At 46.0% G+C, this 27,484-nt stretch overlaps 1 protein-coding gene across 1 annotated transcript; it reads left to right on the top strand.

Moving 5' to 3' along the window:
- Positions 1-498: 498 nt before the first annotated feature.
- ptn (pleiotrophin) lies at positions 499-27,026 on the top strand. Its single transcript, XM_056578935.1, has 5 exons — positions 499-686; positions 17,941-18,035; positions 19,479-19,652; positions 22,438-22,599; positions 26,221-27,026. Exons 2-5 carry the CDS (start codon positions 17,942-17,944, stop codon positions 26,274-26,276), a joined length of 486 nt encoding a protein of 161 aa, XP_056434910.1. The 5' UTR covers positions 499-686; position 17,941; the 3' UTR covers positions 26,277-27,026.
- The last annotated feature ends 458 nt before the right edge of the window (positions 27,027-27,484 follow it).

The following is a 27,484-nucleotide window of genomic DNA, read 5'->3' on the forward strand; positions in this document are numbered from 1 at the left end:
TGGGGGTAACGACCATTTGAACACGATTCAGGAAACCCCCTCTCACCCCTCTAACCCCCTCCCTCTCCTCGCCCCTCTCACCCCTCTCACCCCATCCATCTCTTCATCTCTCTCACCCCTCTCACCCATCCCTCTCCTTACCCCTCCCTCTCCTCACCCCTCTCACCCCTCCCTCTCCTCACCCCTCCAACCCCTCTCACCCCGTCCCTCTCCTCACCCCTCTCACCCCGTCCCTCGCCTCACCCATCCCCATCCAACCCTTTCTGTCTCCTCCCCTCTCTCCCCCCCTGACACCCCTCCCACCGGGCAGCCCCCACCCACCAGCCTCCTCCGTCACCAACAACAACAGAAAGGGCTCCGCTGCTAACATAACTCAGCACTGTGAGGGGACGAGAGACATAGAGAGAGAGAGAGAGAGAGAGAGAGAGAGAGAGAGAGAGTCAGAGAGAGAGAGAGAGAGAGAGAGAGAGAGAGAGTCAGAGAGAGAGAGAGAGAGAGAGAGAGAGAGAGAGAGAGAGAGAGAGAGAGTCAGAGAGAGAGAGAGAGAGAGTCGGACAGAGAGAGAGAGAGGATCTGAGGGACGACCAGCAGGGCAGAGGTTGTACATGAGCAGTCGCTACCAAACAACAACAAGCAGAACCGTGCGACGACAGCCAACACAACAACTGCCAGACCTCCAACATCAAGTAAGTCATTTTCTATTTTGCCGTCGTTTTTTATTGTTGTTTTGCTGTGAGGACGCAGGCCTTGCTGAGCCTGTCGCCGTGGTGATCAGAGATGAAATGCTGTGGTCAGGGTCTTGTTCAGAGAGCATTGACGGACAGAAAGACAAACATACCTCCTTAATAATCCCTGAGACTCCTACTCATAGTCTTGGTGTTTGTTGCTGTCTTTGGTCTTCATTCAATGTCTTACTTAAAGTCAACTTAACTTACAGCCAAACTCAAAGTACCTGGTTAAGGGTTATCAAGCCTACAACAACCACACTTCTTTCTTAGGCCAAAAGTAAGTATCAGTAAGTATCTGGTGTCCATGGTGATCATTGATAGAAATTCTACTTTCCTGAGGACATCTGTCAAGACGTCAAGGCAATGTTATTGTTATTTTTAAAGAAATGAGTCGTCCTCCTCCTCATCGTCATCCGCTTATCCGGGGTCGGGTCGCGGGGGGAGCAGCTCAAGCAGGGGGCCCCAGACTTCCCTTTCCCGGGCCACATTGACCAGCTCTGTCGTTTCATTTAAAATTAAAAAAACATCATTTTTTTAAAATCATTTATTAACATGTAGCCTATACCCCTCATATTTCAGTCAGTCAGTTTTTAATTAAAGTATGTTTCCTTCTACATCACGATCAAACAATAAACCCCAAATCATAAAAGCTTATAAAATAAGTTGCAACTGGTGAAACGCAGCCTCATCTGAAACAAAAGGTCATGCAATGACATTTGCTTGTTCACTCACACTGTGTGCCTTTGCTCTCGGTAAACATTGTAGGAAAGCCATTATCCCAGAGCTCATAGGCTGTGGATTGCTGTGCTGTTTCCACACTAGCTTGGGCCTGTTCCTGCACTGATTAGACATGAGGACCGCGATATGTTGGTGGTACGTCTCTGAGCCATCGCCACCGGGGCAAACGACCGAATGCTTGGACGGGAGCGATGCGCACATGCATGGGTACGTGCATGTGTGCGGCGGCGGCGGGCGGTCAAAGTGGGCCAGCTTTCCCAGGGAATGGTCATTTGGGTCAGGCCTGACTGGAATGAGAAGCCCCCCCCAGGCGGTCGCATTGTGGCGGTGTTATTTGCTCCAGTGGATCTTATGCTTGCGTTGCCATGGCTATCTCCAGGCCCGGTGTAGCAACCCAAGTCAAGACCAGCGAACAGTGATCCTCTCTCTGGGCCCCGTGAGCATTCCTTCCACCGTTAACACAAAAGCTTTTCTTCTGCTCCTTCTTGCTCCAATGGGGGCGACAGCGTGGTTCTCTTTGAGTCTACAGTCCCTTCCTAATGAAAGTAGAGATGATTAAAACGTGGATGTGGAGGATATGAGCTTCAGGAGCCATCCGGCCTCCCCTTGCTGATCCGGAGGAAGTAGCCAGTTAGTCTGGAGCCTCAGCAGCACCCAGCAAGCCTCCTAAACCCAGTGTGCTCTCCTGCTCCACACGTCTTCCACGAGACGGCGGGGGCCTTTTGATTGTCTCGTGTGGAGGTCCTCGTCTCGCTCCACTAGGAGAGCGAGGACCCAGCGGTGTGGAGGTGAGGGGTTCTGTTCCCCCGGCGGCCAGCCCACGCTATGAATCTATGCACTCCCGGATTGTTAGGATGGAAGTATCCACCAAAATGGGGCAAAAAGAAGACAGACTTTGTTCCCCAACTCCCCCAACCCCCATTTACCCCCCCTCCCCCTCCAACGCCAACCCATGTGACCGGGGCCTATATGTCAAGAGAACACACAAAAGCCACGAGGTCCATCCCCCCCCCGGTCGTACGGGTCCCCACAAATGCTTTCTCGCCGTGGAGGAGCTCCAGCAATAAGGCTGAGAAGAACCGTGCTGTGAGGGCCCTGAGAAGCTCTCTCCAGGGGGGGGAGGAAGGCAAGGAAGACCTCTGAATGGAGCCAATTCTAGTCTATAGGGCCGAGAGACAGAGAGAGAGAGTAGAGGGGAGGGAAAGAGAGAGAGAGGACATACACAATGATCTCCATATTGAGTGGCTGGTGTATTCTTGGGGGGGGGGCAGGGGGGCACACATGTGGGTGGAACGGAATGAGGGTCTTTGAACACCGCCAAAGGGCCCCCACAAGTAAGAGAGGAGGAGAAAGTGAGGAGAAAAAAGGAGGAGGAGGGGAGGAATGCCAGGAGAAGGTTGGAGGTGGGGGGGGGGGGGGGGGGATCTGGGCAAACGAGGGTTTCATTTACTGCATCCCCTACTTCTGCTCACCGAACCAAGCGATTGGCACAGTGGCACAGTGAACACCATGATGTAACCATCAGCGTCACCGACGAGAGAGAACCGACCAGGAGAACCGACTTAGCATACCCCGGAGAATGTGTTAGTATCAGCCTGTTGGTTTCACTCTCTACACACTGAGACAGGGGTCCTGTGTTTTCATGGCCGCTGAGCAAACACTCCCGTCCCATCACCAGAGAGGGGGATTCCCTGCCGTAGTTTGGAAAGGCATATGCTCTCCTGCAGCACAACCAAGTGTTTAGCAGGATTGGATGCATGTATTTGGATGTTTTAGTGTGAGAGACTCAGTGCCACACAGAAACACACACACACACACACACACACACGCACACGCACATACACACAGTAAAAGGTTCCGGTAATTAAAGGCATCATTGGGTAGTGAGAACACTTTGCTGTGGTCCTAAGGAGCTCGGGGGATGAGCATGTTTCTCCCGTGGCGCTGTATCACTACAGAGTGGGGGGGGGAAGGGCGGGGGAGGGCGTGGTTAGTAGTTTAGAGAACAAAACCAAAAGGAAAGATCTTTCTTGAAGGGCCAGTAGACTGTAGTGACTTGTAATGTTAGTGTTATCCAGTGAACTGTAGTGACTTGCAGGGTTAGTGTTTTTCCATTGGACTGTACTAGTAAGTTGCAGGGTTAGTGTTATCCAGTGAACTGTAGAGACTTGTGGTGTCCAACCAACGTATCTTAACAAACCATAAAGCATTTCACCCCCAACTGCACTATTAAATGCTGTTGCATAGTCTATGTTATAGTGACTTTATTCTGAAGCAAGCTGTGGGCTGTTCATCTCTAAAGCTACAGATTGCTAGGAGCAAATTGAATTTACTTTGCCTCTCACTGTAATCCCAATAGACAGCTATTATTCAAGTCTGTATTTGTATTGAACAGAAAGTTATCCGGTGCCAAACTTTTCTCACTAAGGCGCTGCCTTGCTAAATGGTTCCATCCCGCGGGGGAGCCGATACCTTTTCAAAGTGGCAACCTAAACAACGTACAATGCGGGCTCAATCAATTAAATCCCCTTTATTTACTGCCTTTCTCCGCAGGCACAGACGCCGAAAATTAACTCCATCGAGCTATACGAATTATTACCAATTTTATATCAATTTAGGTACGGGAGGAATTAGATTGCAGCTTGAGCAAAAAGTCCCAAATGAGACCAAGGGGTGTTGGCTTGTAGCAAACAGACCTTATTAGGAGAAACGGCGGCCGCTCGTCTCTCTTGCTCGACTCCCTTTTACCCGACAAGAGGATCCAAACTATTGGCGTTTGCTGTAATTGAGCCGACCGTGTTGAATGGAAAGTTGAATAGATTGAGCATTGCTGTAGCTTTTTCTGTCACTTCGTGTCACCGCTCCAAGCTCAGCGCTAATTGGATACGCTAATGTCTGAGGTGGAGTGAAATTGGAGACAATGTAGGCTTTCTTTTATTTATTTATTTTTTAATTTGATATGCTTTATGACAGAGTGAGACAGACCGGAAGGTATGGCAGATAGAGTGGAGGACATGCATTAATGGACCATGGGCAGTTGAAGCAGTGGCTCACCGCTTTACCTGGTGAGCCACCGGGATGTCCCGATGTACGTTTTCTGTACATTAGCTTGACCTGTGACAAGCGTATGAAGTAATGTAGCGATTTTACTGTTCATAAAGATCCATTCTCACCGTTGGTACAAGGTGCCAGGATAGAAGACTGACGAGGGTACTTCGTCACCCCTATCTGCTCATTACTGGCATGGATCGGTTATCCCTGCTTTGGATATAAGCTAAAATAGCCGAAATACCAAAGACAGGATAGCTTGCTGTTTGAAGGCGGAGATTACCAAAATCTTCCATTACCAAACCACTTAATGTCAGAATTAGTTTGAAACCATTTACAAATCCCCTGCCGGGGAGAAGGCGTTGGATTCCTGCTTCCATCTCCGTCAGATTTAATCCAGCACACGTTAATACTTTTTAGTTTCGTAAACTTTCTTTAGCCCTGGTATGAAGTGCCGAAATGGAGAACTGGATAGGTCCAAGTCATGCATACAAGGATCAGAACACAGACCTCAGAGCGAAGAGCTCTTAGAACCTCGGTCTCTAAGAGTAGGGGGGACGCTCTGAGCTCTTAGAACCTCGGCCCCTAAGAGTAGGGGGGACGCTCTGAGCTCTTAGAACCTCGGTCCCTAAGAGTAGAGGGATGTTCTGAGCTCTTAGAACCTCGGTCCCTAAGAGTAGGGGGGATGTTCTGAGGCCTTAGAACCTCGGCCCCTAAGAGTAGGGGGGATGTTCTGAGCTCTTAGAACCTCGGACCCTAAGAGTAGGGGGGATGTTCTGAGGCCTTAGAACCTCGGCCCCTAAGAGTAGGGGGGATGTTCCGAGCTGTGCCCAGGGGCCCGAAGGGGGTGGGGGGGGCTGATGCTTTAGTTCTGATCCGTTCTCAAGTATTCTCAGTTGTTTGGTGGTGTGTTCGGCTATACATAAAACATTCCAACATGGCCAGCAGTGAATGGCTCCTGTGAGTGGAACTCCTTGTGTCGGATCGCCGCAGGGAGGAAGAAGGGGGAGACGGGGGGGGAGTCGGACAAAAGAGGAGAGGGCAGGGAACAATGTTGATTGGCTTGGGAGAGAGCGTGAGAGAGCGAGTGAGAATCGAATACAGAGGAAAGTAGCAGAGTATATAAGTGCAGGGCGAGGAGTGGGTGGGGGCGGGGGGACATTAGGAGGATCAATTAGCATTCCATACACACTGGGTCCCCCCAAACAGAGCTAAACAAACAGCCAGCAGGGTCTGTGTGTGTGTTAGAGTGCTTGAGTGTGAGTGTGTCAATGTATGTCTAAATGTGTGTGAGAGCATGTGTGTGTGTGTGTGTCTGAGTGTGTGCATGTGTATTTGTGTGTCAGAACATTTGCGTGTGTGTGTGTGTATGTGTGTGTGTGTGTAAGAGTGTATATAAGAGAGTAATAGTGTTTGTCTGTGTGTCTGTGTGTGTGTGTGTGTGTGTGTGTGTGAGAGAGATTTCTAGTGTGTGTTTATTGGTAATGGTGAGAAGAAACAGTGTTTATGAGGGGGATATCATGTGTGTGTGTGTGTGTGTGTGTGTGTGTGTGTGTGTGTGTGTGTGTGTGTGTGTGTGTGTGTGTGTGTGTGTGTGTGTGTGTGTGTGTGTGTGTGTGTGTGTGTGTGTTTGGCTCTGGAGGGGCTGCACAGGCCGGCTGGTAGAGTGCAGTTGGGAAGGTGATGGATAATCAGTATTAAGACTCCAGATGCTGCGGCCCTGGGAGTAGCAGCTAGCTCCACCATGGAGAGAGGAGAGAGGAGAGGGGAGAGAGGAGAGAGGAGAGGAGAGGGAGAGGGGAGAGGAGAGGGAGCAGGAGAGGAGAGAGGAGAGAGGGAGGCAGGAGAGAAGAGAGGGCTGAGAGGAGAGAGAAGAGGGAGAGAGGAGAGGGGAGGGAGGAGAGGAGAGGGGAGGGAGGAGAGGAGAGAGGGGTGGAGAGAAGAGGGAGAGAGTCGAGAGGAGAGAGGAGAAGGAGGCAGGAGAGGGAGAGATGAGAGGAGAGAGGAGAGAGAAGAGGGATGAGAGGAGAGAGAAGAGGGAGAGAGGAGAGGAGAGGGAGAGTATAGGAGGGAGGAGAGAGGATATGATAGGAGAGAGGATAGGAGAGAGGATATGAGGGAGGAGATGAGAGGAGAGTGGAGAGGAGAAGAGGGAAGAGAGAGAGAGAGGAGAGGAGAAGAGGGAAGAGAGAGGAGAGATGATAGGGGGGAGGAGATAGGAGGGAGGAGAGGAAAGGAAAGGAGAGAGGTGTTGGGGGGGGGGGGGGGGGGGGGGGGGGGGCGTTCGGGAGGGCTGGCCGTCCAGCTTGGTCTCTTCCGTCAGAGCATTGAGCCCGTCGGCCACGCTCTGCTGTTGAATAAATTAGTCGTCACGGTGACCCAGTGCGTTGTGTTGAATTCCCACCAGCCACCCAGCTGACGTCAGAGAACCCCAGCGGAGAAGAGCGTCTCTGAGGGCCGTCATACCCTCCTTCTCTCTGCACCTCTCAGTCTCTGTTCTCCCTCTCTCTCTCTCTCTGTCTCTCTCTCTCTCTGTCTCTCTCTCTCTCTCTCTCTCTCTCTCTCTCTCTCTCTCTCTCTCTCTGTCTCTCTGTCTCTCTCTCTCTCTCTCTCTCTCTCTCTCTCTCTCTCTCTCTGTCTCTCTGTCTCTCTCTCTGTCTCTCTCTCTCTCTCTCTCTGTCTCTGTCTCTCTCTCTCTCTCTCTCTCTCTCTCTCTCTCTCTCTCTCTCTCTCTCTCTGTCTCTCTGTCTCTCTCTCTCTCTCCAAACACACATTGACAATACGAAACAAATGCAACCCGATGACATACATATTCAGAATCTTAAACAGTTGGAAAATGCGGTCTTGAAATGCTTTTTAGCCTGCGGAGGCAAACGGGTGGAGGCCTTAACGGGCAAACTAGCGAAGTTTATGCCAAGCAGGCAAAATGGAGGACAACGTCTTTAATGGTTTGGACTCAGAGTTTTCCCTGTAGAGACATCACATCAGTTACTGGGAGCTGGGCCACTTTTGGAGGGAATGGGGAAACAGTGGCTCAGTAACTGGGGGCCTTCAGGGGGACTGGGAGAAACAGGTGCTCAGTAACTGGGAGCCTTTAGGGGGACTGAGGGAAACAGGTGCTCAGTAACTGGGAGCCTTCAGGGGGACTTGGAGAAACAGGGTCTCAGTAACTGGGAGCCTTCAGGGGGACTGGGAGAAACAGGGTCTCAGTAACTGGGAGCTGTTATCTAAAGACGTTGGCTTTAGATAACAGCTGCAGAAAAACATCCATTTGGTTTTCTACTTCGTCGAGTTTAGACTCGGATTACTGCAGCGGATCCAGGATTAGAATCGCTTTGTGTGTGTGTGTGTGTGCGTTTGTGTTTGTGTGTGTGTTTTAAACTTCCGTTACTATTTGTCCATTAAGTGGGTGCTTTAGCAACCCTACAAGGACTGTGTGGACATAAGGGATCGAACCCAGTACCTTTCAGCTGGGAGACGAACACCACCAAGACCATTGAACAAAGCAAAACAAGCATGCACACGCACACACACACACACACACACACACACACACACACACACACACACACACACACACACACACACACACACACACACACACACACACGAACCAAGAGTCAATGCAGTGAGAGTGATTGATTACCTTTTTAGCCTTCACGTCATGTCCAGACGGATCAGACTTGTCCAATATATCAGATCGTCCATTTTCCAATAAACAACACTCTCTCTCTCGCTCTCGCTCTCGCTCTCCCCCCCAAGCTAAAGTTTGATTCACTGAAGTGGGCCAGTACCTCGTCCAGCCACTAGAGGCCAGTGTGACGTTGGAGTCCATGCAGGCAGCTGGTGTAGGCCTACTATTGTGTACTGAAGCCTATCTTCCCTCTTCTACAGAAGACCTAATGTGTGTGTGTGTGTGTGTGTGTGTGTGTGTGTGTGTGTGTGTGTGTGTGTGTGTGTGTGTGTGTGTGTGTGTGTGTGTGTGTGTGTGTGTGTGTGTGTGTGTGTGTGTGTGTGTCATGCAATGCTAACAGTAAAATTAGCAGACGGCAGGTATGTTTTCTTCTGAGAGGCGGTGGTTTGTGGTCTTATAATTATTGGCTTTTAGTCAGATAAAAGCAAGAATAGATAAAAGAAAGGTTTGTGTCAAAGTGTTGCTGAGGGTCGGCATAATGCCGCGGCCGTTATCTGACGGACAGAGTGGTTCAGATGCGGGTTCGATATGGCAGTGAAGGGTGTTGGGTGATGGCCGACCTCCATTAGAAGCACAACAAAGAGGGGAGGAGAGGAGAGGAGGTGCACAATGCGACGGACAGGTCGTGTTCGCCAAAGGGGGGGTTTTGTGGTCGACGACGTGCTTGACGTTCAGTCCTGATTCACATTAATAACCCCTCATTTTTTTTCCTGCCGCTTACTCTGTTATTTCCAATCCTCGCTAAAGGACAATTGTCAGCATGCATGAATCACAAGGCCAGCCGTTACGAAGATGAAGCACACATAACAATGGATGCACTTTCAAACAATGATCCCCTAACAAGCGAACGCACCATGAATAGAAGTAGATTAGGACTGCCTGTCAGACTGTCGTTGGTGACAATCAGCGTCAACTCCCTAATTTCTATCTACGCAGTCTGATAGCGACACCGGGATAAAGTGAACTTTATTTAGCTGGTTTTTGGTGTGATATCACTGATTCTTTGCTCATATTGTGAACATAAAGCCTCCAAGTCCTGCACCAGTGTGACTGGGGAACATGACTGAGAGAATGGTGGCATAAGAGTGAATTCATGAACGCAGTTGTGTTAAAGCTGCTCTAAAATGGTATTTTAACAACTTCTTAGTTGGAATGCCCTCTAGCCGCCCCCCCCCACCCACCCTCTGTTACAGCATTCGAAGACGTCAACATGCGTGTGGCGAAGTTAAACTAAAGATATTTCAACACGTTGGTATGTGTTGCATCACAGCGGCGTCCTCACGCTCCAACCGGCAGCAGCAGCAGATTCAAACAGAAGCCCCGAGCTCCCAGCCAGAGAAAGGCCTTCTTGTTTATCGCAGTGTTGTCCCAGTCAGTCCTCACACCTGTCTTCATTAGCCACACCTTGACAGAATGACTTCAGTTTTTCTTCACCTACAGCAGCCCTGTTATGGTGGCCCCCATGGGGTCTGAAACACACGTAGCACTACAGAACACAGCCCCATATACATACTTATTATGTTTGGCATCAAGAAATACGCATTAAGGCGGAATTCAAACACATTAGTTATCTGAGACTATTTGAGACTGGTTAGGGTATGAACATTGATGCATTCTCAAGTCACATTCCCGTTAAATATGTAAATAGTGAAAAATATGTGACTAGATTGGGCATTATCTGACAGGATGGTTTCCACTCATTATCTAAATCAGCTTTTTCTCCAAGCCTCTCTCCTGTGTTAGCGTACTAACATGCTGTGCTACAATAACTTAGCTTAGCTTGCCACCAATAATCAAGTCCATGAACACATTATCCTAGTATAGGATAACCTGGCTACATTCATCTCTGGACCTTTTCTTTCACGATGAATTATGAAGAAAAAAGATGAACATCATTCGGATAGTTCAGATAATTCTCACTAATGATATGCATAATTGTGTTCATCTTTGTTTTTTGGGTAAATATGTCAAACATTTAGACTTTCAGAATATAGTGATTGATTGCTTTGTGGGTACTAGCCCCAAAATCGTTTCCATGGGAAACCCTGGGTAACCCTGGGTTCAGTATTTAGTCACTTAGCATCGATTGAAATCCAAAGCAATTTGGAGTGTATTGTGAGACACTATCAACATAAATTGAAGGGTAAATTAGTCTCGCAAATCAGACTTTAATTTATTAATCTGAAGACTTCATATTGGTGATTTGTGATCTGTTTATATCACCGGCAGCGATATATTGTGTGTCATTCTTCTGACAGATGTACTTACTATTAGTCACTTTGGAAAAAAGCGTCTGCTAAATGCCCTAAATGTAAATGTAACATAAATGTTAGGGCATAATTGGCTTTAACAGCGAACACAAACTCGGCAAATACCAGTGAACTATAATAAAGTTTCTGAAAGGTTTCAAACCAGCTCTGTGCTCTTAATCAATTTCCCCTGAAAATGTCATCCGGTTGGGCGAATTAGTTCTTCCTCAGTAGAATCTCCGTATCCAACCTGGTTTAGCTCCTTCCCTGGCAGTCAGCCCAGGCGCTGTGCTGTCCCTGGGTCCGATGGTTTTGAACCCTAACCCTACTCTACCTTTAAGTAACAGGGGGAGATCGGGCCATCATGTTTTAAGATGCCAACAGGTTAGGAAGCAGACTTTGTGTGTGTGTGTGTGTGTGTGTGTGTGTGTGTGTGTGTGTGTGTGTGTGTGTGTGTGTGTGTGTGTGTGTGTGTGTGTGTGTGTGTGTGTGTGTGTGTGTGTGTGTGTGATTTTCTGGGTGTATGTGTGTGTGTGTGTGTGTGTGTGTGTGTGTTCATTATCTTCACAGCTTTCTAGCTAATGAGTCATTTGGTTGTTGTCGTCCTTGTTTGCGGACTGGACTTAATTTCCATGTTTCCAATAATACGTTCCTCCCTTGGCCAGCTTGGTTGTAGAAGGATGAAGGCTCTTATTCATAACAGTTCACCATAATTCCCCATCCACAGAGAGGCAATCCTGCAGGGATGTGCAAACAAAACCGTGAAAATGTAAAATCATGATCTCCCCACTTCCAAAGCATATTGCATGTGTGGAAATATGTGAATGGGGAATTGTGTGAATATCCCTTCCCTCTGCAATCTGCATATCACGCACTCAGTCTGCGTGTCAGCCTGTGTGGCTTTGTCTTGGAAATGCAGTACATGTGGAACCTTAAGGAAGAATGTAATGTCATCATTCAACCGTAAAACCCCGAGCTCTTTGGATGGCCTTGTGCTTCACCGTGCTACATGGGCTGTCCTTGAGGTCTTACTCTATGGTTTACATGCTATTGAAGAGTCGTCATCGTCTCTTCCTCCCAGGTGCTGTGGAGTTTTTAAAGGCACATTGGACGGGTTCATGAGAAGTTGATCCTGGGGAATGTGGGCTTAAAACACTCCTTTGGTTTAGGTTTGATTCCCACCGGGGACACAATGCTAAGACATGTATAGCTCTCACGGTATTGTACGGTGCTTTGGATGAAACCAAGTGGCATACAGTATATTAAGAAGATCATGTTTTCATGGCGTCAGCCAAAATTTGCGATCTTAACCGAGTTTTGTTTTAATCTGCAGTACGACCGGACGCTTATTTTATATTCTTCAAAACGCTTTGAGCTCATCAGAGTCCATCTAGGGTCCGGCCATCTGTTCATGGACACAGAAATATAAATCCTATATCAGCCAAATACACTGAATAGTAAAGGAGGAAAGAGACAGATAGTCCTGGGAGGGGACAGCAGTAGGTTACAGGAGGGAGAGCTCCTCTTTTAAAGAGACCTTTTCAACCTCGTTGCATCATTGCTGTTTTACATCCAAATCAAACTCAGGTGTACATTTTCAAACTAAAAATTTCAACCCAACCAAACAAAGGAAAGGGAAGGAGACCAGACAGGAATGAGGTGGACTGATAAGACCGGAATCCATAGTGTCCTGCCTTTCATCGTGCTTGAATACGCTTCTACAGAGTGCGGGTATATAAATATATCTGAAGAGAGACAGCGGGATCACGCTGTCCAGACGAACCCCATCTAAGGGGGGGGGGGGGAGGAGCAGACAGAGAGCCGCACAACACGCAGCATGTATTTCTCAAAAGCAATGAAAAGAAAATGCGTGTGGGCATGAAAGCCAAGCGAGGCCGTAAGACCCCCTCGGCGGACCCCGGGGGGCTTTGTGGCGGGAGATTCCGTGGGCGCTTTTCGCCCTCACTAACCCGGTCGGGGATTAAAGGCGGGAATGAAAAGGTGAAGCGGCTGAGCGCGGCGCGCAGACAGAAATAAAGCGAACGTCGCAGCAGCCGGTCCGTAATCTGCATTGTTGTTATCGAGAGTCACAGCCTGGAGTCGTGTGGGCGTCACTCAGGATCTCCGTAGGATACGATTCAGACACAATCTACAATCATGTGGACTGTGGACTTAAAGGTTCATAGCAGCTCGCGCGGCATTATGTTACTGAGGCATATCAGGGTTGGGGAAATGATGTGCTTGTGTGTCTTGTGTGGTGGTGTGCGTGCATGAGTGTGTGCTGGTGGTGTGCATGTATGTGTGTGTGCTGGTGGTGTGCATGTGTGTGTGTGTGTGTGCTGGTGGTGTGCATGATGTGTGTGTGGTGGTGTGCATGTATGTGTGTGTAGTGGTGTGCATGATGTGTGTGTAATGGTGTGCATGTAGTGTGCATGTATGTGTGTGTGCTTGTGGTGTGTGCATGTATGTGTGTGTGGTGGTGTGCATGTTTGTGTGTGTAGTGGTGGTGGTGGTGTGCATGTATATGTGTGTGGTGGTGTGCATGTATGTGTGTGTAGTGGTGGTGTGCATGTGTGTGTGTGTGTGTGTGTGGTGGTGGTGGTGTACATGTATGTGTGTGTGGTGGTGTACATGTATGTGTGTGGTGGTGGTGGTGTGCATGTATGTGTGTGGGGGTGGTGGTGTGCATGTATGTGTGTGTGTGTGTGTGTGTGTGTGTGTGTGTGTGTGTGTGTGTGTGTGTGTGTGTGTGTGTGTTGGTGGTGTGCATGTATGTGTGTGTGGTGGTGATTTGCATGTATGGGTGATAGGTCAACACTAATTTCAAATGGGCGAAATTAATATTACCTTTTCAGGGGATATAAAGAAAATTTCAGGGTTAGAATTTACATGCGTGTGTGTGACCATGCATGTGTGTGTGTATGCGTGTGTGTGTGTGTGTGTTTGTGTGTGTGTTTGTGTGTGAGAGATAAAGGGTAATTCAAGTATTAATAAAGGGTTATCTCTCTGTGTGTGTGTGTGTGTGTTCGTGAGCCCCATTGATGCAGGTCCAGTATTGGTTTTCCCTAGTCTCCTGCTGCTATGTTGAGCCATGAGCAAACAGAACTGTTATCTTAGCTATACGTTAGGGCTCTCTTATTCATTATTACTTTAGGTATAGAAGGTTTCTGTTTTATGCAGAGAATCCAAAAGTAAACACCAATTTCTTGAATACATTTACCTCCTGTATCGCTGTAACTGGCTCAATTAGCAGGTTTGGAAAAATGGAATAGCAGGATGAAGTAGTACTAAAATTTAGTCATAATAAGAAGCAGGTAGCAAGATTAATTAACAATAATATAATAATAATACAAAACAATATATATTACAAGGTTTTTACTAAAAGCGTTTATTATACTGTATACTGTCCCTATACTGTATACTTTATACTGTCCCTGTATACTGTATACAGTTTGACGATAGCCTCCATGTAATCAGTCTACACCTCGGCCTCAAACCAAGTGAGTCAAAGATCTCCACCAATGCACAGGTAAGATAAATCAATGTGAGCCTTCCCATGGAGCTAAAAGGAGACGGAGGGTGACTAAGCCATCGCTGCCTGGGAGAAGACGTTTCAAAGTGTTTTTATGTGTGCTGGGCTTCAGTTTCTCGCCCACAGGAAATGCATGAAGGTGTGAGCATGTTTGTTCTATGTATCTACTGTGTGGTTCTGTGTGTGTGTGTGTGTGTGTGTGTGATTGTATTTGAGCGTGTGCATTTGGTTGTGAATGTGTTTGTGTTTGTGTGAGGCTGTGGCTGTGTATCTGTGTGTGTGTGTGTGTGTGTTTATGGTTTTGTGAGAAATTGTGTGTATGGCTGTTGGTGTGTATGTGTGTGTGCATGTGTGTGTGTTTGCGTGTGTGCGTAGATGTGTGGGTGGGTGAGTGCATCTGTGGGTTTTGAGAAGTAAACACAATAGTCCTTGAAGTACAGAAGTGTCGGCTTCACAGGTTCCATCGGATATCAAACGACTCGCCGGTCCCCTCTTGTGCCTGTTTGGCCTCCGTGGTTATTGATATTCCTTCTGTATTCTCATTTCGACAGACTATTTCATGAAATGTGTTTACAAAAGCCCTCTCAAACACACACACACACACACACACACACACACACACACACACACACACACACACACACACACACACACACACACACACACACACACACACACACACACAGAAATACCCACACACACAAAAACACCCACACACAAATATATATAAGTTGTATAAATATCTGACATATTTTTACTCTTAAGATATTATACCTTATTAATCGTTCTCGAGACTTGAATTTAAATCTTTATCTCAAATGGTTTCTTTCTTGCCAAGGCTAAATTGGGTAGCTGTAATGTGTGATTTTATTTGTTGAATCAGAACAAAAGAAATACAATGAGAGCTGAGAGAGAGAGAGAGAGAGAGAGAGAGAGAGAGAGAGAGAGAGAGAGAGAGAGAGAGAGAGAGAGAGAGAGAGAGAGAGAGAGAGAGAGAGAGAGAGAGAGAGAGAGAGAGAGAGAGAGGGGAACAGAGTTTGACAGCTGAACGTCAACCACAGCACTAGACCAGTATCACCAGTATAACCATTGTACACTTTGTAGGTAGGCTAGAGAAGAGCCCAATCCCAGTTTAGATTACTAGTAGAGTACTGGTAGTTACTAGTATAGTATTGGTAGTTACTAGTAGAGCAATGGTATTTACTATTTGAGTACTGGTAGTTACTAGTAGGGTACTTGTACTTAGTATTATATTATTGGTAGTTAGTAGTAGAGTACTGGGAGTTATTAGTAGAGCACTGGTAGTTAGTAGTAGAGTACTGGTAGTTACTATGTTGTTGACATTCTAGAGGGTGAGAGGGTGAGAAGGTGAGAGGGTGAGATAGTAAGAGAGTGAGATGTTGAGAGGGTGAGAGGTGTGATGGTGGGATGTTAGAGGGTGAGATGGTGAGAGGGTGAGAGGGTGAGATAGTGAGAGGGTGAGAGGGTGAGAGGGTGAGAAGGTGAGAGGGTGAGAGGGTGAGAGGGTGAGAGGGTGAGAAGGTGAGAGGGTGAGAGGGTGAGATGGTGAGAGGGTGAGAGGGTGAGATGGTGAGAGGGTGAGAGGTGTGATGGTGAGAGGGTGAGATGGTGAGAAGGTGAGAGGGTGAGAAGGTGAGAGGGTGAGATGGTGAGAGGGTGAGAGGTGTGATGGTGAGAGGGTGAGATGGTGAGAAGGTGAGAGGGTGAGATGGTGAGAGGGTGAGAGGTGTGATGGTTGGCTGTTAGATGGTGAGATGTCAGAAGGTTAGAGAGTGAGAAAGTGAGGTGTGAGATGGTTAAATGGTGAGAGGGTGAGAGTTTAGAATGTGAGATGGTGAGAGAGTGAGATGGTCGGGTGTTAGAAGGTGAGTCCAACGAGCCACACCTCAGCGCCCAGAGTCGGAGTCTTTGCTCAGAATGCTTCCTTCGTGGGTTGCTAGGCGACATGGCGCGTCTGTCCCGCGTCAGCAGGAAGCACAGGAGACCTCCGCGCCTCGGAGGGTTCAGCGGTCAGGAGGTCGGCCGCTGCCTCTGTTGATGGACGCTAAACGGCGGAACAGCTGTCACTCACTGAACGGTTTAGAATAAAGTGTGGTCACACGAGGCTCCCTTTGTGAAGCCCCTTCACAGCGAGGCAGCACTGCTTGCGTTGGTCATATTAACTAAGGTATCGCACCATTAGTCCATTATCACTAGACCATTAGTTAACTGTTAATAAACTTTTAGATCATTGTTAGTTAATACTTATGATTGCATAAACTAACATTCATAAATGGATAACTTATGTACCCCTAATGTAAGTCTCATCAATACATAGAAACTCATTATAATGGAGGTGCTTAGAGAGAGCCTCATAGTGTCGAGGTGTAGGAGCCAGCGATTGATTAACAAACAGACGTGTTACTGCTGTCCTCCTCGTCTGAGTGCAGAGAAACGGTTTCTGGCATGAAGGCGCCCGGTAATTGCTTCCAGTCTCATGCTGTCTATCCAATCACGACGCACCGAAGGCTTTCAGAGCCTTCAGCAAACGAGATGCAAAGACGGAGAGGGAGAGAGAGAGAGAGAGACAGAAATAAAGACAGAGACAGAGAGAGAGAGAGAGAGAGAGAGAGAGAGAGAGAGAGAGAGAGAGAGAGAGAGAGAGAGAGAGAGAGAGAAATAAAGACGTAAAGAGAGAGAGAGAGAGAGAGAGACAGAGAGAGAGAGAGAGAGAGAGAGAGAGAGAGAGAGAGAGAGAGAGAGAGAGAGAGAAATAAAGACGTAAAGAGAGAGAGAGAGACAGAGAGAGAGAGAGACAGAGACAGAGAGAGAGAGTCTATAGCGATGTCTATATCTTTAACCCACAACCAACTGGAAGAATTATGGAAATAGGCCTAAATATGCAAATCGAGAACTAATTTACTAATTTATTCAGGAATTATAGAGAGGTGATACTTAACAGGGAGTGAGTTAATTGCCCATACACTGGGATATAACAGACAAGTATTTTAGTCTTCAAATAAAAGGAAGATAAATTAACTGTTATTGTTACTGTTACTGTTAGTAATATTTGGTTTCTCTTTTTGCCTTATAATAATTCCTCTGCAACTATAAGCAAATGCTTTGTTACCTCACCTCACTCACAATTAACGCAAGCGAACACATGACTGATTAGTCCAATAAATCAATGAATGGGTGGTTGCCTTTTTTCCATGTTTTTATTCATAATGAGTTCTCTCTTTCCTTCTCCCACCCCCTCTTTCTGTCGCTGTCTCTCTTGCTATCGTTGTACTCTCTCTCTTTTGCTCTCTCTTTCTGTCTCGACCGTTCTACTCTCTCTCTCTCACTCACTCTCACTACCGTTCTACTCTCTCTCTCTCTCACTCACTCTCACTACCGTTCTACTCTCTCTCTCTCTCACTCACTCTCACTACCGTTCTACTCTCTCTCTCTCTCACTCACTCTCACTACCGTTCTACTCTCTCTCTCTCTCACTCACTCTCACTACCGTTCTACTCTCTCTCTCTCTCACTCACTCTCACTACCGTTCTACTCTCTCTCTCTCTCTACCGTTCTACTCTCTCCCTCTCTACCGTTCTACTCTCTCTCCCTCTCTACCGTTCTACTCTCTCTCTCTCTACCGTTCTACTCTCTCTCTCTCTACCGTTCTACTCTCTCTCTCTCTACCGTTCTACTCTCTCTCTCTACCGTTCTACTCTCTCCCTCTCTACCGTTCTACTCTCTCTCTCTCTACCGTTCTACTCTCTCTCCCTCTCTACCGTTCTACTCTCTCCCTCTCTACCGTTCTACTCTCTCTACCGTCCTACTCTCTCTCCCTCTCTACCGTTCTACTCTCTCTCTCTCTCTACCGTTCTACTCTCTCTCTCTCTCTCTCTCTCTCTCTCTCTCTCTCTCTCTCTCTCTCTCTCTCTCTCTCTCTCTCTCTCTCAGGATGCAGGGTCATAAGCTGTGGTCTCAGGTGGCCTTGATCGCCCTCCTGGTGGTCGCCGTGATGGCAACCGATGGAGGAAAGACAGAGAAACAAGGTGACTCCTCCTTCAACTCCTCCTCTTCCTCCTTTCCTCTGCTCCTTCTATGCCTCCTTCACCTCCTCCTCTACCTGACCTCCACCTCCTCCTGTCCTCCTCTCCTCTGCTCTACATATTTCTACATACCTAGATCTATAGAGCAGCAGAGTGACTGGTCGGATGTATTATCCCATGATTTTATTCCTATCATATGAATGTTAATGAGATTGTAATTGGGTGAAGTGTCAGATTCATTTTATGATAATTTAAACCTTGAGTTAAGGCAAATGAGCTCAGACTTAATTATGAGTCAGTTATGTTTGCATTTCCATGTTAGGTTGAATATTTTGACCTTTCACTGAATGACTGTAGGCCTCTCTCTCTCTCTCTCTCTCTCTCTCTCTCTCTCTCTCTCTCTCTCTCTCTCTCTCTCTCTCTCATTCTCTATCTTTCTCACCCTACTCCTGTTCTAACGTGACTGTGTTGTTGACTGTTATTTTATGTCGTGTCATATTAAGAGGATGAGAGTATTGATAAGACTTATGTGAACAGTTTAAATCCTGAGGTCTTGATGACGTATCATATTAAGAGGATGAGAGTATTGATAAGGAACAGTATAAAGCGATAAAGGTCTTATATATATATATCCAAACAGTATAATAAGGTCTTGATGGCCCAGAAGAGAGCATTGATAAAGCCAATATATAGTGATAAAGGTCTAATATCAACAGTAAACAGGTCTTAATATAGACAGTATGAAGATCTTAACATAAACAGTATAAAGGTCTTAATAAAGAGAGTAAATAGGTCTTAATATGAGCAGTATAAAGATCTTAATACAAACAGTATACAGGTCTTAATATGAAAAGTATTCAGGTCTTAATATAGACAGTATGCAGGTCTGAATATACACAGTATACATTTCTTAATATAGACAGTATACAGGTCTTAATACAAACAGTATACAGGTCTTAATATGAAAAGTATTCAGGTTTTAATATAAACAGTATAAAGGTCTTAATATAGCAGTATATAGGTCTTAATATAGACATTATAAAGGTCTTGATATAAACAGTACAAAGGTCTTAATATAGACAGTATACATGTCTTAATATAGACAGTATAAAGGTCTTGATATAAACAGTATAAAGGTCTTAATATAAACAGTATACAGGTCTTAATATAAACAGTATACATGTCTTAATATAGACAGTATAAAGGTCTTGATATAAACAGTATAAAAGTCTTAATATTGACAGTATACAGGTCTTAATATAAACAGTATACAGGTCTTGATATAAACAGTATAACAGTATATCAAGACCTTTATGCTGTTTATATTAAGACCTTTACCGCTATGAGTTCAAGTCAAAGGTACAGTATAAAGTTCTAGTATAGTATATATAGGGTGTATATACGGTGCTCAGCGTCCCTCCTCATGCTGTGACTCCGCCCCCTCAGGTAAGAAGGAGCGTCGGTCGGACTGCAGTGAGTGGCAGTGGAGCGTGTGCGTGGCCAACGAGGGCGACTGCGGCCTGGGGACCCGCGAGGGGACGCGTGGCGGGGCCGAGTGCAAGCAGACCGTCAAGACCCAGCGCTGCAAGATCCCCTGCAACTGGAAGAAGAAGTTTGGAGGTCAGCAGGACTTCATAGGGATGGATGGATAGATCTATAGATCTATCCATACACGTAGATTAATAGATAGATCTATAGATCGATAGATACTACTATAGATTTTGAGATAGATAGATAGATAGATAGATAGATAGATAGATAGATAGAGAGAGAGAGAGAGAGAGAGAGAGAGAGAGAGAGAGAGAGAGAGAGAGAGAGAGAGAGAGAGAGAGAGAGAGAGAGAGAGAGAGAGAGAGAGATAGATAGATAGATAGATAGATAGATAGATAGATAGGGTTAGGTAGAGGGTAAGGTAGAGGGTTAGGTAGAGAGTTAGGGTAAGGTAGAGGGTTAGGTTAGAGTTATGTAGAGGGCTATGTTAGGGTTAAGTAGAGGGTTAGGTTAGGGTTAGGTAGAGAGTTAGATAAGGGTTATGTAGAGGGCTATGTTAGGGTTAGGTAGGGGGTTCGGTTAGGGTTAGGTAGAGGGTAAGGTTAGGGTTAGGTAGAGAGTTAGATAAGGGTTATGTAGAGGGCTATGTTAGGGTTAGGTAGGGGGTTCAGTTAGGGTTAGGTAGAGGGTAAGGTTAGGGTTAGGTAAAGGGTTAGGTGAGGGTTAGATAGAGGGTTAGGTGAGGGATAGATAGAGGGTTAGGTTAGGGTTATGTAGAGGGTAAGGTTAGGGTTAGATAAAGGGTTAGGTGAGGGTTAGATAGAGGGTTAGGTAAGGGTTAGATAGAGGGTTAGGTGAGGGATAGATAGAGGGTTAGGTTAGGGTTATGTAGAGGGTTAGGTTAGGGTGAGGTAGAGGGTTAGGGTTAGGGTTAGGTTAGGGTTAGGTAGGGGGTTAGGGTTATCTGTGTCTGTTAGGTAGTTCAGAGGCAATGGACAGGCAGACTAGCGTTTATATATGTACATATGTGTCTGTGCTTGTTCTTGTGTGCTTCTGTGTACGTGCCTTCAAGCACATTCTCTTTGTCTGCATGCATCTGTGTGTTCACACGCGTACAGTATTTGTCGTTGCGTGCTGAAAAGGGGGCCAGGGCATCAAGAGTAAAAGCAGTGACCTAAAGAAAAGATCGCCCTCCCACCAGCCTCTGGCCCTGGGCTCAGATCAACTAATGCATGGAGTCCATAGAATCTCTCCTGACCTCATGGACAGACATACATTACACTGCATTAGGATGAACTGTATGGGGGGCAGTGGTCAAAGGGGTATTTGTGTTTGTGTGTGTGTGTGTGTGCGCTATATCAGCCAACAAAGTGTGTTCAGCTGGCGAGAAGAATTCCAGCAACATGGAGCTCATGCTCTCTCTCTTTGTCTCTCTCTCTTAGTCTTTCTCTTTGTCTCTCTATCGCTCTCTCTCTTAGGCTCTCCCTCTGTCTCTCTATCGCTCTCTCTCTCCTCTCTGTTGACCCCCTGGGACTTCAGCGACTCAGGATCCACTGTGCGTTTATGTTGAAATGGAAGCGGGCGAACGAGTAACGCTGTTGAAATTACAGAGAGGCAGACAATTACAAAATAAATGCATATGCAGGCATGACATACAGACATGACTAACAGACATGACTAACACTACCTCCACCAACACATGTGGTTGTGCATCAACATGTACGCTAACCAAACATGGTGGATGCATGCATGCACATAAGGAGCGTGACTATGCTGATGTTAATGAGCTAGGACGAGTACACACACACACACACACACACACACACACACACACACACACACACACACACACACACACACACACACACACACACACACACACACACACACACACACACACACACACACACACACACACACACACACAGGCTCTGATTAACACAAACTAACATTCTGCTAATCATATGTGGACATTTGAGAACAATATCTTCGATAGTGGAGAAAAATAGATAGTGGAATGTTTAGAAAATCGTTTCACTACTGCTCACACTTTGAACCCGATGATTACATATAATGATAACTTTGACTTTTAATAGTTGGATACACGCAGCACTCGAGAAAAAACTGAGAAAATCATGCCGTACCTATCAGTGTTTCTTTAAAACAGAGGAAATTGAACACGCATAATATTTTACTCATCAAAGGATGAAATCACTTTTATCAGAATGAAACTCGTGCTGCTTTTAATGTTTTCATCTGCTGCAGAATAGTCTGTATTATGTTTTATTCGTATTTCCGAACACTTTCTAAGGAGAGAGCTAATTAGTATGTGGAAAATTATTATTTATTTTCCTCGCTCCCTGGATGGGAAATAGGCGGCAATCCCAAATGAGACCTCATAAAAAAGACAGTGTACGATTCTGGAAGGAGAACCACCCCAGTACCGTTCCATTGAGACGTCCCTCATTTGTCGACAGTTATCTTATAACATAATGAACCAGGATGGAAACTGAGGCTGTTTCTATCCTCCTTCAAAAAGAACCAAATCCCAACCCTACTAACCAAACCCCTACAACGGTTTGCATCAGAAGGCCCCTTATCCAGGTGAAACATACGCTGTGACATGAATATCCTCTGATTAGCTGAGCCTGAACGGACCCCTGCTCATGTAGCATTGTTGCAACACTCTATGCTCACTGAATGGGAATTAAAGGGGCGTTTATGGGAAGGCCAGCAGCCCTACCCTAAAATGACCACTGGGGGAGTGTGTGTGAGGCTACTTAAGCCAGCCATCATGCACACACACTCCCACAACCACAAACCTGAAAGCAGTTTTTAGGTTAGGGGGTTTCCTTTAAGCATAACGTTTTGTTTTCCCTCAGTGGTCTAACCCTTACCCTAACCCTGTCTCCAGGGGAGTGCAAGTACGAGTTCCAGGCCTGGGGCGAGTGTGACCCAGCCACCGGGAAGAAGAACCGGACGGGGTCCCTGAAAAGAGCCCTGATGGACGCCACTTGTGCCGCCACTGTCACCGCCACCAAACCCTGCGGGAAGACCCACAAGACCAAACTGCAAGGTGGGTTGAGGGCGGACCCACTTAAGGTGGCAGACCCACTTAAGGTGACCCTACGGACCCTCTAGAGGTGACACTGCAGGACACTCTTAACACTCATCCTGGGTCTGCTTCTTTTACAGAGTTGTCACCATAGGACACTCTTAACACTGATCCTGGGTCTGCTCCTTTACAGAGGTGTCACTGGAGGACTCTTTGGGGGTTTAGTTCATAGATGACGAAGCTCCCTACTACGGGATGATGTAATTGGTTCCAACAGTGTGGAAGTTATTGTTTAACTTTATGTATGTTATGGGTTAACAGAGTGAATGTTATTGGTTAACAGTGTTGACGTTATAACAGTTTGGATGTTATTGGTTAACAGTGTAAATAGTGTCTTGACGCATTGAAACACCTTCCTAGAATTTGTCTAAATAACTTTTAAAATTTGACTTATAATTATGTGTTTATGCAGGAGCCTGTTACAAAGGATATGTTTTCTGGTTATTTCTTGAGTTTGTTTTTTCCATTTATAATCCTGTCAGCCCCAAGCTTCATTCCAGCTAAGCTAAAAGGCTGAATGTGGTTCAGAGCCAGGCGTTGGAATGAATGAAAGCTGTGATGCAGGGAGCAGATCACAATCCAGAGCTGATGAAAATCATGCCCATCGGAACTTCATTTGCATAAATGTACAGACTTTCACTGAAGAATACGGCAGATATCCTGTATATATTTTCACTTGTATGAATGTAAATCTGAAAATTCGGAGGACATCCGGTACCGTGCCATTGTTTACCGTCAAAACCAAAAGCTGCAAGATAGGGACTGTTCCTGGTTCCGAGCCACAGCGTGAACAGCCTAACTAACACACAGTCTACAGACTAACTCGCAGACTAACACATCGTCTACAGACTAACACACAGTCTACAGGGCAGGCTAACACAAAGTGTACAGACTAAGACACAGTCTGCAGACTAACACGCAGACTAACACACAGTCTACAGACTGTCACTGTCTTTGTCATTAGGCAAATGCTATTATCTAAAGCGACTCCCAATTAATCCGGACATGATGGAGCAGGTAGGTGCGCGCATCATCTCATGGACGCCAACAGATAGACTGAAGACACCGGAGATCAGTCCCGAACCATTTGGCTGAACCTCCGACACTCCAGACGATAAATCACCCCCATCTCATGTTCCTATTTAATCTGAGAAGAATTCTGTCTCAAAGTAATGATGTGGAGAGAGCGGAAGACGGCCAAAAGGCAAAGGTCAAGAGTTGAACTTGCTGTTGGGTGGTTAATTGTGTGCTTGTCAAATATCTTGGTCTTATTACAGAGGCTTCACTCCCTCCTTTTCAAACCACCGCTTCCCTTCTTCACTAAATGAGAATGTTAGCAGGGGGTCAGAAGAGGTGAGTCCATACCGCTGACAAAATTGCTTTGCCCTTATTTTAATTGAAAGAATTCTTCAAACCGGTGCTCCACGGATTGACATCTGTTGGAAGCCGGGGCCTGAAAACATTGTCGTAGTTTCCAGTACAGAGGACAGAAAACGCTGACCGCCATACGAGTTGACAGCCATGTCATTTGTGATGTCACTAGAGGGAAGGCTTTGATATTGCCTGGTAATGGCACATCAACATCACATCATGGAAATAAAATAGGGGCAATCGAGAGGTTAGGGTTCGGTCCGGCTAACCCTAACCCTAATAGGTAGATAAGGATTGGGGTTGGGCTAACCCTAGGCTAACCGTAACCCTAACAGGTAGGTAAGGGTTAGGGTCAGGCTAACCTTAACCCTAATAGGTAGGTAAGGGTTAGTGTCAGGCTAACCTTAACCCTAATAGGTAGGTAAGGGTTAGGTTCAGGCTAACCTTAACCAAAATAGGTAGGTTAGGGTTAGGGTTAGGCAAACCCAAACCACCTTTAATATCGCCCCACAGCCATGTAAACGTCTCTTCATCTTAAAGACTCCAGGTTGTAATGACGTAATAAACTGAGTGCAGATCTTAGTTACCTTACTGGAGATCAGGTCAGGGGAAGGCCGGGGCGATCCAAACACGTTCTTTAATTACACAGGAGACAATCTGTGCCTTTATGTTCCTAAACGCCCCCCCCAGTCACTAGACTCCGGAGAAGATAAGGGCTATTTTAGAGACCCATTCTTCCTTTTTGTTCTGCTGTCTCATGGCTTCCTGCAGTGTGTAGGAAACGTAAATAAAGGCAAGAAGGTTGGCCTTCATATTCATTTAAATTGCCTTTTCATTCCATTTATAGTGTAGATTCATGATCCCCTCCTACATGTCGACACACACACACACACACACACACACACACACACACACACACACACACACACACACACACACACACACACACACACACACACACACACACACAGACACACTTTCTACAGATTTTGTATCAGGCATGCTTGCGCACATAGACTGTATCACGCACTCACACTCTGAGACTGTTAAGGTTAGGGTTAGCAGTCTGACGGTTAGGGTAAGGGTTAGGGTTAGCAGTCTGATGGTTAGGGTTAGGGTTAGCAGTCTGACGGTTAGGGTTAGCAGTCTGACGGTTAGGGTAAGGGTTAGGGTTAGCAGTCTGATGGTTAGGGTTAGCAGTCTGACGGTTAGGGTAAGGGTTAGGGTTAGCAGTCTGATGGTTAGGGTTAGGGTTAGCAGTCTGACGGTTAGGATAAGGGTTAGGGTTAGCAGTCTGATGGTTAGGGTTAGGGTTAGCATTCTGATGGTTAGGGTTAGGGTTAGCAGTCTGACGGTTAGGGTAAGGGTTAGGGTTAGCAGTCTGATGTTTAGGGTTAGGGTTAGCAGTCTGACGGTTAGGGTTAGTAGTCTGACAGTTGGGCTAGGGTTAGCCGCCTTACAGTTAAACTAAAAGAGAGAGAGATGGGAGGGTCAAATAGGTAAGAGAGAGAGGCTTAGTAAGAGAGAGAGAGAGAGAGAGAGAGAGAGAGAGAGAGAGAGAGAGAGAGAGAGAGAGAGAGAGAGAGAGAGAGAGAGAGGGTGACTGCCACATCTCATGTGATGCCCTTTCCTCCTGCTCAGCGGAGCGTAGAGGCCACAGAGAAAAAGCAAACAAGTGAGTCTGCAGAGTAGTGTGGCTTCTGTCCTCTTCTCTGAGAGAAATGAAATGCGTTGTGTCACCCAGTGACTGCAGAGAGCAAACCTACACAGACCCACCTTCAACCTGTGTTCAGGGGGGATTGGATGAAGGATGTTTTCAACAGCCATGTAGCCAGTAGGCTGAGCAGTGTTCACATTCAATCTAGTAGCAAAGACTAAATAAACACTATTTTCCTTCTGGTGGAAAACTGAAAGTTATTTTTGTTTTTTCGTTTTTTTCATGTCCTTGATGGAAATCGGAACAATATTTAAATCAAGGATGTCTTCACGATGTAAATGTGTGCCTGACTTATCGCTGTGAAAACCAAGGCATGGATTGAAATGTGTAGCAGAAATATTGAGGTGTATATCAGGCATTCCATTTTTAAGTTATTATGCCAAACATATTGAGCAAAATTGCTTTGCCCCATCTTCTAAGTTCTAAGATTGCTGTATCCCATGATCAACATCACCTGACAGTTGGAATGTCTCCACCCCCCTCCACCGTTTCAGACTCAAAGAAGCAGAAGAAGGAGGGAAAGAAACGGGAACGCACTCCGATGGACTAGGATGATGACATCACCGGCAAGGGCGAGAGGGAGAGTGACAGAGAGGGAGCGAGAGAGGGAGAGAGAGAGAGTCCTTTAGGTTGACCGTATAGCAACACATCATGTCAACAAAAACCAGTTGGGATTCAAACCAAATAGAAAAGTAGTTTTGACCTTGTGTTTTATCATCCTGTCCCTCTTTTGTTCCAGTCTGGTGAAGCCTTGTAACCCCTCGCCTAGTCCTATTAATCAATTCAAAAGGTGTGTGTTTTTGTCGTAGGGCACTTCCACCTAATCATGTCATCGCTGGGATTATTCTGTTTCTGCCCCACGGAAAAAACCCAACTCTTGATAGAAAGAGTTTCAAAGCGCTGGCTGGACGCTACAAGCAGTCCTCATCCCCACTTAATTAATTTGAACAGAAAGTTGTTCTACTGCAATTACGAACATGGTTTGAGTCAGGGCTTTATGATTTATTCTTTTATCCATTTGAGGGCTCTTTTTTTGATTAATGACTTTTCTTTATTATATTCCTGATATGAAATAATGCATTGTTTTATTTTTTTGCCCAGGGGACTGCGTTCAGCAGGCCTCTGGGTGTGTGCTGTGGGAACTTCTGTCTCGTGATCTCTGTCGAATTTTCCTTGTCATTGTCAAACTTTTCTTGAAAGCTGTCGGTTTTTAACAATGCGCTTTTCCCTGCCTACTACCTTCTGAAATAAATAATAATAAAATAAGTAAATTAAGAACCAAAAAGGTGTTTTTGTCTTCCAACACACCGACATACCCTGCACAAAACATATACACAAACCAAGAGCAATCAGTTTCTTTGTTAAATGACATCGTTTGGCATTGTAATTCATTGATTTGTCCTTAATTGGATAAGATTGCCCGTGTGGATGTATGATTTTGTCTCACAGTACTGTAATTGGCCAGGGACAGTAACACTTTCAGAGTTTTTATTGGTTAAGAGTGAATAATCACAAATGCAGCAAAATAGAATAGATCACCACGGTTACTGTACAAGGAGGAAGGGGGAGGGGGGAACATTCAGATAAAACTCAGCTAATTAACACATGTATGTACATTTCAGCTGAATCAGAATACATATAATCTATAGCATATCAGGTATATATACAAACACATAGAAACCTAACGAAAGATGTCTTCAACGACTATACGCTTGCCTATTGCAGAGCTACGGTGAGGACACAACGAGCATGTACACA

The sequence above is a fragment of the Gadus chalcogrammus genome, chromosome 19, assembly GCF_026213295.1.
Source record: "Gadus chalcogrammus isolate NIFS_2021 chromosome 19, NIFS_Gcha_1.0, whole genome shotgun sequence".
Classification (NCBI taxonomy): domain Eukaryota; kingdom Metazoa; phylum Chordata; class Actinopteri; order Gadiformes; family Gadidae; genus Gadus; species Gadus chalcogrammus.